This window comes from Adiantum capillus-veneris, chromosome 28, assembly GCF_014529385.1.
Source record: "Adiantum capillus-veneris isolate H3 chromosome 28, ASM1452938v2, whole genome shotgun sequence".
Lineage (NCBI taxonomy): Eukaryota > Viridiplantae > Streptophyta > Polypodiopsida > Polypodiales > Pteridaceae > Adiantum > Adiantum capillus-veneris.
Window position 1 is genome coordinate 70,123,727 of NC_140958.1, and position 11,416 is coordinate 70,135,142.

General features: G+C 38.9%; 1 protein-coding gene and 1 pseudogene across 1 annotated transcript; both read right to left on the bottom strand.

The window, feature by feature from the left end:
• Window positions 1-2,839: 2,839 nt before the first annotated feature.
• On the bottom strand, window positions 2,840-5,391 carry LOC147420637 (uncharacterized; annotated as a pseudogene).
• A 420-nt stretch (window positions 5,392-5,811) lies between these two features.
• On the bottom strand, window positions 5,812-9,436 carry LOC147420638 (uncharacterized). The gene is made up of 4 exons (XM_086504563.1): window positions 9,382-9,436; window positions 7,181-7,286; window positions 6,029-6,315; window positions 5,812-5,837 (listed from the first exon to the last, which is right to left on the bottom strand). The coding sequence occupies exons 1-4, from the start codon at window positions 9,434-9,436 to the stop codon at window positions 5,812-5,814; spliced, it is 474 nt and encodes a 157-aa protein (XP_086360689.1).
• Between the last annotated feature and the right edge of the window lie 1,980 nt (window positions 9,437-11,416).

Genomic DNA, 11,416 nt, shown 5'->3' on the forward strand with positions numbered 1-11,416 from the left:
TACACACACTATTAGACCTAAGTAGGGGTCAGGAGTTCCAATGGTCTAGTGGCACCTCTTTAGATACCATCATAATCTCAATTGTGGTAAAACCAAGGGTACATTGCAGTAATCCATACATAAGTGGATCAAGGACCAATCAAATCTCAAGTTTGAGCTAAAAAATGTATTCTGGATACTAAGAGGCAAGCCAAAGCTCCTGTGTCCTGGTCCTAAGACTATTTTGAGTGTTGTTTCAAGTGCAATTCATTGAAATTGCTCTAACTTTTGATAGACATCTCCAAATTGAGTCATGTATAGCCAGGAAGAAAGTTGTGAGCTTAATTTTTTTAGGTTTTTTAATTCCAAATTTTAGGGTATCCAAAACCAATTTTCAAAGACCAAAGGATTACAAAGACCTATCTTTTGAGAGACTTGAGCAGCGGCAAAAAGGGATAGGTTGCACTGAGCCAGGTTGAGCTTGTCCAAGGCTATCTTGAGAGTTTTGAGTGTGCCTTGATCATGACAAATCATCCACCACTAGCGTTTTTGACTCCACTCAAAGACATGCAAATCGCAAGAAACAGTACAATACCTTCAACAATGGGATTGGGAGAATACCTAGAGGAGAGGCATCCTCTGATCGACAAACCAAATATGAAATTCATCACAACCAATGAAGCCATGAGAGTGCAGACAGATTACACTCATGAAATCTTGTATAGATTTACAAATGGCAATCAACATACCTTCTACAAGTGTGTAGAACCCAATGTTGGGGAGTTGACATTCCATAAGAACCATTATGCATTCACATATACAAATGCCCACTTAGTGCAAATTTTGATGGTAGATAAGTATGGACAAGAGTACAAACTTGTTGATCCAATGGACCTAGAAAGGTATACATACAAGGGTACTCCAATCTCTACTTACTTTTAGCCAAAACAATGCCGGAGCACATATCAGAGAGGACTAGACCGGGAGTGTCTCCAAGACGAGAAGAGAGAGCGAGAGTCGTATATGCAAGAGACCACAAACTCGTAAGATTGGTGACTAAACCACAACATATGAAACCATATCAAGTGGCCCAATGTGTCAAGACAAAGTACAATGGGTCAGGGTCCATATGCTCATGTCTCACTCTTCAAAAAAGTTTTGAGATTTGCACAAATTATGGATTTCCATACTCAGTATGAGGGATTTGGGCTAACATTGGAAGGTACGGCTTTGATGTGGTTCCAACCATCGAACAAAGATGATTTTCCAAACATAGCACAACTCTTGCAAGAATTCATAGAGAAGTTCTTGAAAAGGAGAATCAAGCACAACATGGTGTCACTTCAAGGGTTCACCTCTTAGACATGTAAGTTACCACGTGAGTTCAAATGAATGGATTTTTCAATTGCCAAAATTTCATAATTTTAACAAGATTATATTAACAAAAGGGATTTTTTAATTGATTTTAGAGAAAAACTTGTAGGTTTTGGAAGAAAAAGGGGTCATTTTATTACCTTGAGAATGTAAGTAAAGGAGTTTCTTTAATACCCTTTGAATGCACGTTATATTAATATTTTCTTAAAGGTGCACCCTCCGAGTCTTACCATACCCCGAGCGACATTTTCCGAGCGAACACAAATCCGAGCAAACAAATTAAGGAAGTGAATCATAATACATGAAAATGAACTCAACAACTTATAGTATTACAAACACTATCCCATTTGTTAATACTTAAACTCTAGATCATAAGCACTCGATAATAATTCTAGACTCTATGAAGAGTCGCATCCGTCATTAATGAAAACATTGCGTTTATGGCGCGTTTCACAGATATGAAAGTCATATCGCACCATCCTTTGAGCCGCTGCCTCTACATAGATTGGCAATGCACTTCCACAAACAAGCAAAAGTGAATGTAGTCAATATGCATGCACTCAAAATTCAATCTATGGATCTCATTAATAACATTAAACGTAATTCTTTCGCAAGATACATAAATGCCAAAAAGTGAAACATAACATAAAGACCCAAAACACAAAGCAAACAAAATAGGGAAGTGAATCATAATACAAGAAAATGAACTCAATAAGCTACATTTTCACAAACACTATCTTATTTGTTAATAACTAAACCCTACATCACAAACACTTGCCAACAATTCTCTAGATTCTTGAAGGAGTCGCATTCGTCTCATCAATTCACAATGTTATGTATTATCCATAATACAAATTATGTTGTCAAATCAGTAATACAAGAGCCTTTCATAAAAAAAAATTGGACAAAGCTTCCTTTGTAAAATGAAGAAAATTCCAAACTAACCATGGTCCAATGGACACCTCACATGAGGATTTCAAAATATTCACTTTCAAAATCATAGAAGGAATGATATGTCCATTTGTCAATACTTACACTCTACATCATAAGCACTCGCTAATAATTCTTAGACTCTATGAAGAGTCACATTCGTCATCAATAAAAACATTGCGTTTATGACGCGTTTTACAGATATGAAAGTCGTATCTCAATTCCTTCGCCATTCTTTGAGCCGCTGCCTCTTCATAAATCGGCAATGCACTTCCACAAACAAACAAAAGTATATGTAGTTATTATGCATGTAATCAAAATTTAATCTAACGTAATTCTTACGCAAGATACATAAATGCCAAAAAGTGAAACACAACATAAAGATCAAAAACACAAAAGTAATGTCAATGTCATAGTAGGAGCGAAGTCTCACTAGTCATCATAAGGGTCGACACGCGATGGCATGTCACCCTCATCCTCAACATCTAGAGAGGTAGATGCCTCCTCTCGGCTTTGCTCCACGTCGACAAAGCAGCTCAACAAAAGCTTGGCTCCGCTACATCTCACCCCGCCAAGGCATCCCTGATCCTGATCTAGCTAAGGAAGGCTCCGGAAAATGGTGTGTCATGAACGAATCTGAAGGCTGGAGACCCAAGCGAGAGAACATAGTGGTGCTCTCAGCCACAAAGCATGTTGGCTGCATCCCAATCCTGTGTACCATAAGTAGCATAGAGCACTGGCACTGCAAATCAAATTACAAAACCACAACATTGAAGAAACATTGAAGAAAGAGCCTCAACAAAACTATACAATACTGAAGTGAAAACAATACCTGAATTCGACCAGATAAACTCTCAACATATCCATATGAACTATGATGGAGCACTATAATGCGACGATGTACCACCATCTCTGAAGCACGACAGAACCTCTCCACCCATCCAATAACCTCTCCTATTCATAGGTTCTTGTAAGAAAAAACTACCGATATTATGAAATAATATTAATGCAAGTAATCAAACACAACACAAATACCTGCAATAGAAGCCATAATGAGCAGCCATCTAGAATCTGCAAGTGTAGAAAAAGTCAAATGGATAGCTGATCGTACATGCTCCTCAGTGCAAATATCCCAACGAGATGGAGAAGAAGAACCACTATGCAATCCACCAAAAGGAAGATCCAAGAAGACAAAATCTGCGGCCCACGAAATAGACTTTCCCCCACGAGTGTATGGCACACCGCTTGAGCGAACTCGAGACATATGTTGATGCACAAGATTCCACGATGCATTGCAAGTACCCTCTCTATAGTTTGAAGCGATAGAAATGTAATCGCCAACAATAGAAATACATCGTGTATCAACAGGAAGCATTGGGTAACACAAAGGAGACTCCAAAACATAGACAAATTGTATGCTCCTCCTAACAACAATCAAGCCCGAGGAGTCTGCGACAACATATTTATGATATGTGAACTTTTTCACAAAGTATTAATAAAAGTCGACAATAAAAATTCCAACACTTACCATGCTCTAGAAAATCTTTCACAATAGTGGTATCAACCACAGTCTCCATCCTCTCACTAGACAAGTGGACACCTTAAAAGACATATCCAACAGTTTTTGAACCTACAAGAATCAACAGCATGAAAACATAAAAGTTAAAGAATGACATAAGCATACATGGTTGTCTCGCCTCTGAAGTAGCAGGTGGTGGTTGTCTCGCCTCTGCTGCTGCATCCCTAAGCATGGTTTCTCGAAGCTCTTTCTCTCTCTCAAGGATGTGACCCTGCACCATATCTAACCACCATGGACATGTATCTCTCTCCCATGTTGTCAAAGTGGGCATGCTAGGGGGGTACATATATGTGTCCTTTGATGCAGTCTGTGCCCACTGTCTCACCACAAATGGGAGAGTTGGCAAGATCCCCTTTGAAACCAAAAGGGACAAAAACCTAACAAGAAACAAAAACATTGAACACATGACTCGATAGTGACATACAAAGCAAGATCAAAATTGTTACAAACCTGTAAGCCAATCGTTGAGCTGCCATTCGAAAAGTATCAACTTTCTTGAGTGCTTGTTTCTCTACATCTTTGCTTTTGGCCTCTAAAGAAACCTCCAAAGGATAGAGAAAAGGCCTAGCTTCAAACTTAATTTCATCAAAGTAGAACCCCAATGTGCATTCATGTGGCAATGGTGCCCCTCCTGGCACATTTGAATTGTCCAAAACAAGTTGTGTTGCTCTCTCATAGACACGAGCAAGGTAGCCCTCTCTACGCAGCCAACTACAAATTTAAAAAAACCAAAACACCACAACAGATATTATTTCTTAGACAAAGCAAGCCAAACATTAAATAACTAGTAAATCATACTCACTATCGAAACAAATTATCTCCCTTCTTCAAACAAAAAGCAGTCCTTGTGATCCTATCAGACTCGAGTAATGAAACCCATTGGATTCTATTCTGCATAGGGGCATCATGGAGTGAAATCAAGTTAAGCTTCTCTAAAGTTGCCCAGCTGTCATGTCCCCATTTGAGTGACATAATCTTTGCCAACCAATCTGTCCCACGATTGGGATCCAAAATATTCAAGAGCTACAACACAATACAAAGAGCATGAAGTTTTACTTCACATCCATAACAACAATCAATACAATGACTATTGCTTGATTATTTGGTGAAGTGTACCTTTCCAATGCGTTCTTGATATTTATGTATTATCTCACGATGAATGCTCTTCTCCTCCTTCTTCACATCCTCTACAGGCATTCCTTGCTTGAGTTGAGTCAATCTAGACTCTTTCTCTTTAGTTATTTGAATCTAAAAAAGAAATCAATTTGTCTAAGAGTTATTCAAATGACTTAAAAATAATTTGCAAGCAAAAAAAAAAAAAACTCACATCATAAACTAGCATGCCAAGGTAGCGTCGTGTGAGTGGATACCAAGGTTCTGCACCTTTAGCATACTTTCTTCGCACAGATGCAATTAGTTTCTGGTCTTTGTCGGGGAGAGTTTTTAGGTAGCTTTCATGTTCAGCTGCACATATGTGATTGGTGTTCACAATCTCATCCCGTATGTGAGTGGCCACCAAAGCATGCATGTTCATACTGCAAAAACCCATATTGATTTGTTTCCATAATAAAGTATTCAACAACAAGATATATGCTTTAGTAGATACTCACACATTCATTCGTTGCAAGCTACTTAGCAATGCATGGTGGGAGCTATGATAGTACAAAGGACCCTACAATGTCTCTCCTTTGAGGTGGAAAAATTCTCTTTGGTAGCTTTAGTCCATGCAAGTGTGCAATGGTTGCCCTCCCAAACATAAAACATGCGGTCTGACAGATCTACAAACCTTGGTTGGCTTTTGAGCTCCAACTCATACTCCTCATTGATTTCTATCCAAGGAGGATCCCACTTTTCCTTGATGTCATCTTCAAAACAAGAAACCAAAATTAGTGGATTCAAAAAGAATTTTTAAAATAGAAATTCACTTAACAAATTTAAGAAGCTTCAACTTACCTGTAGCAATGGTTTGCTCTCTCTTAAATGTCCAAAGTGAAACAATGAAAGCTCCCTTTTCTTGCAGATATCCTTCCCTTGCAAAAGCAGTTTTTAATCCACCTAAATCATCTCTTAAACCTCTGACTCTAGCATATGGAATCAACCTACACAATGGTATAGGAGGACAGTCGAAGCAACTGAACATACGTGTGGTCTGAAGTACATCGGCACCTCTATGCATAAGAATATTTTGCTCCTCGTCAATCTCTGCAGCTACAGTTACCTCATCTCGCATTTCCCAAGGGATAATTTGAAGTTCGTTTTCTTCAGGAGCCAATGTGTCATCAATTTCGTGCATAGACCCTTGGTCAACATCCACAGAGTGAATCTCTTCCTCTTCAATTCCATGACACTCTGACATTTCTGTTACCGACACTGATGACACATGTTCACTACTTTCAAGTGGTTGTGTAGACTTTTCATTACGTAGATTTTTCTTTAATCTTCCACGAGATGGACTACAAATAAAATACACAATCAACATCTAAAAAAATTTGTACATTGCCTCTAAACATGAACTTTAACATGCATGTCTATAAGCAATGAAAACTTGCCTCTAAACGTGAACGTTAACAATGAAAACATTGCCTTTAAACATGAATGTTAACATGCATGTCTATAAGCAATGTTTCAAACATAATTTAATCTATACATAGTCCATTGGAGGAGACAAAAATAAAGATTGAAGACAAAAAAATAAATACTATCTCCAACAAAACATTGCTTGTAAAGATGCACGCTAACATGTAACATGTATGACTAGAACCTCTTTTGTGCATAAAAACATTGGTTTTAAACATGCACGTTGACATGCAGGTCTTTAAGTTGCCCTTCAATAAAATACATAATCAATCTTTGAAAATATTTGGACAGCACCTCCTTTGAATGTGGAACAAAATTTCAAAAAATATAATAATCCAATGGACACCTCACATGAGGGTTTCTTAATATTGAATATAAAAAACAAAAATAATCTCTTTTGAAACATCAATCACTTTTCTCTAAACATGCATGTTAAGATGCAGGTTTTTAGACACTAATTGACATTTTAATTAATCTGAAAGTTAGCAAGCTTGGATGACTTAAAAACTTTTTTTCATATGTAAACATCGTCTCTAGGCATTCATGTTAACATGCAGGTCTTTAGACACTAAATAAAATTTAGCAAGCTACAAACATTCTCATCAACGGGTATTTCTAGAAGCAATTTGCTTTTGTAAAAATATATACATTATTTTTTATACAATTTGCTTTTAGGCATGCCATCGACGGGCACCGCTACATGTATAATAATGATATCAAAAAAATGGTGAGAAAATGTACCTAACAGGAGGGCGTCCTTTACGTCCCGCCATTGCTCCTCTCCGATTTTTTGGTGATGTTGGCATGGAGATGCAAGCTTTGCGTCGATACTTGGATGACAGATGCTCTAACTCTCACCTACATGTGCAACTTAGACTTATAACCATATTTTGAAAGCCTCAAGAGACCGCACGCTCAATAATGCCTGCTTTTGACGAAGTTGATGTGAGTTTGAAACAGGAGAACATAGGAGCTTTTTGTGCCAAGCAAGAGACAGTACATAAAGTAGGAGCTTTTTGTGCCAAATGCACTTTGTGTTGGTCACACTCTACGTTATCAAATACACAAAAAAATACTGAAGGAGATGCCACAGGGCAGGGCATCGACAAGGATCTCATGAAGATCCTTTGAAGATCGCTCAAGTGTGTATTGTGCCAATCTATCCCCAGTGTGCATTGATCATTGGCTATTGTGCTGTGTCAAGTCGTGGTAGTTACATTTTGCAGGCAATGAAATCAGGCGTTTGCATTCACACCTTTAAAGCAGGCTTTAAAGTAACGATGGCCTTAGGATTCCAAGGAAACTGCTATTAGGGCTACACAAGATCTAATTAGGCAATCACTTGTAACCTATGCAGTAGGTATACTCCATGATAAGCAAAGCCTGTTCAGCCTGCCACGAGTACAATGGAATGTCTTTCTGGATACAAGACCATAAATGGATACAAGACCTGTAAGAGCTGCTGAAGAGATCGAAAAACTCATCCCCTTGAGAGATGAAGATTTGAGGAGAGAACTCCAGTTTAATCAGGTGCTGCAAGGAAGGAGTAAGTAAAACCTTGCAGAACCTTATCAAACCAATTTGTTGAAGATCTCATGAGCAACTTCGATGGTGCATGATTTGGCAATGCCTGTCTAGATGTGTGAAAATGAAGGATGCACTTTTGAGACATTCTTGTGCATGAACTTATCGATACCTTGTCTTAGAGGGGGTCAGCAGTCCAAGAGAATGAAAGATTTTGTGACATCCAATGCCGGTTGATGCTGCACACACTGCAAAGGGGAATTTGCATGACCACTATGGGAGTTACGATGGGAGCAGCTTAAGGATGCAAGCTGTGTATTAATGGGTATAATCCTCTGTAGGTTGACTCACCTAGGATGGTTCGGGCATAGGACTAGGATGATGAGAAGTGGAAAGGGCATGCATTATCCTTCATCGTGTAATTATGCTCTCAGAAAACTGAGGATTATTACGGTGTGTTACACATCTCCATTGCAAGGGCAGTAGAACCATTGACAACGGGCTGACAGGAGGGTGGGCCTGGAGGGTTAAACACCTCTAAGAAATTGTGTCTCAGTTTGGAGAATACATAGAAAAATACCTCTTATACTGTCTCATTTACATTGATATCATACACTGTACAACTCAATATAAAGCTGATGGTAGGCTGATTTTGTATCTTAACTCTTAAGAGAGGAAGATGTATTTTGGTCCAACGTTGATGCAGGTCGGGCTAAAGTACGGTGACAGAGGGAGATGTATTTTGTTTTTTACTCAGTTTGGTGTGTAGTTAATCCAACGGTGATGCAGGGGCTCAAAGTCACCACCTCTATCTGTGAGGGTGTTGTACTAGACTTAAGCTTCAACAATAGGGGGAAAGCACAGGAAAGCTTCAACAATGGGGGGAAAGCGTAGGAAATTTTGCATCTTACCTTGAAAATACTATTGAATCTAAGTTGCAATACACATTATACAAAACTGTACGAACTCACAGATTTGAAACAATGGGTTATCGAACCAAAGTTGGGACTCCGTTGGGCCTTGCTAATGTGCAGAGTATACTAACAAGGCTCTCCACTACAGAGAACTCCTATCCATGCTTCCGAGAACTGCCGAGAACCGCCGAGAACTGCCAAGACCTGCCCTGATTTGATGATTTGCCAAGACCTGCCCGGATTTGAGAACGGCCGAGACCTGCGCGAACTGCGCCGATTTGAACTGCTCCCAAAGACCGCACGTTAACGTGCGCTCACTGCTAAGCTTTGGTTTTTTCTGCTAAGCTTTGGTTTTTTTCTGCTAAGCTTTGGTTTTTTCTGCTAAGCTTTGGTTTTTTTGTGCTAAGCTTTGGTTTTTTGAGCCCAAAGACCTGCTCCCAAAGACCCCACGTTAACGTGCGCATAGCTTAGCTTTTGTTTTTTGAGAACTGCTCCAATCGAGACCTGCACCACTTTGCGCCCAAAGACCTGCTCCCAAAGACTGCACGTTAGCATGCATGTTTAGACTGCACGTTAACAAAGTGCGTGCGCCTGCTGCAGATTTGAGAGCTGCTTCCAGAACTGCATGTTAATGTGCGCTCACATCAAGCTCTCCCAGAAAAACCAAAGATCTCATTAGAATAAACCAGAAGAGTGGAGTAGTGATTTTGAGTTGCTGGAGTAGTTATTTGTCTTGAACGACGTTTGTTGGTGCATTAATGATTTTAAATTTTAATAATTTTCAATCATTAAATGTTCACGCTACTGATTTTTAAAAGTTTATATTAAATCTAATTGTTTTTTTTTTTGAAAATATGTTGAAAAGAAAATCGTCACTAATGTGTCTTGAATTGCGGGCAGGATATGGAATAATCATTTGCAATGTGCGATTCTGCATTTATGACAGCAGGATATGGAATAATCATTTGCATGAGAATGAGAATCATGAAACGTTTTTGTTGCAAAAAAATTTAAAGTTTATATTAAATCATTTTTTTTATTTTTGTAAACATTAAAAAACATATTTAGATTTGTTAAAAAGGGAAACGTCATATTTGAAAGCTGTTGTGTCATTCTAGTGGATTGCAGCTACAATGGGTCATCAGATTACTATCTATGGTCCAGTTCGTGGTCAGAAACTTTTGTTACTTCTTGAAAACAGATTCTATGAATTACCTTTGCAGTCAGTGAGAGAAGGTTTTGGCTTGTTTACCAGTTCGTTTACTCTGCACCCATTAACATTGAATGGTGAGCGTGTAAAAATGGAATCCTCGAGGTCAGGTTCTGGTGAAGAGGTCTTTTTACTGGATCATGAAGTGTGCCAGTTTTTTAAAGTTCGAATAACAAACACTCATGAACATCAAGGCTCCCGGGGAAGTGAAGCTTCTCCAATAGTTCTGGATATTGGTTCAAGTGATGTCACAAAGAATCAGACCAGTGTCATGGATATAATTCGATCAATGCCCAATAAAAACAATCTTCATTCTGCTTTGAAGAAGACTAATGAAATTGTTCAATGTAAGGAGATTCTTGCTCAATACGATGGATATGTTGCATTTGAATTGCCACCAACAAGCAACGACAATACAATGGTTGCCATGGAGCAGCGTCATGATTGTCATTTGTGGACAGAATATGTCACTTGTAGTAGTGATTGCTTTCCTGGTTCCATTCGCTTCAGTAGGTGTTCAAGTCATCTTCGTTGTGTCAATGATGCATGTCCTTTCTATTTGCGAGCAAGAGTTCATAATGAATCACAATGGCGTGGTCGTCTCTCTAAAGTTATTTCCATTGGAATATTGACACCTGAGCTGGGGACAGTGGTTTGTGTCCATTGCAATCAAATTCCTTTTTGTGTTGCAACATGTCCTGCTGTTATTTATTACTGTTTTCCAAAAGATAAGCAAAGAGTTACTCGATGTGCTATTCATATGGGAGAGCATAAGCACCCTTGTGTTCAGGGAAAGAATAGGTCTGCTGAGCAAATGATAGATTCGCTTCTGCAAACTAAAGCAAACCAAGATCCTTTCACAACTGCCAAGCAATTAGAACGTGTTGCTACCCAAGACGTGATAATAGATAAGCTAGTGATGGAAACTGCTGGCAAAAATGACACTATTGAAGATGGAGAGTTTTCAGAATTTCTTGATACCATTACTCCTCTATCTAACAAGCGAAGAATAGAGAGGAGCTTAGAGATTGTCAAGAGGTCAAAGCATTTCAGTGCAAAAGGTTTGGAAGTTGTCCTAGACCTCAAGAGCAGGTGTAGGTATCATTTCATTCATAGTGTACTTTTTCCTGGACAGCTTGGAGGTTCAGAGCAGCCACATGTGTTCAAAATGTTGATCATAGGTCCAGGGAGTGGAGTTGACTTGGTGAATAAGATGCGTCCAGGAGGAACTTTAGAGAAAATGTGGGTTCACTTTGATCATGTGCACCGTGTTCAAGGGTGGCCAACAATGTCTGCTCATGTCTACGACCCATTTGTGCGTGAATTAAT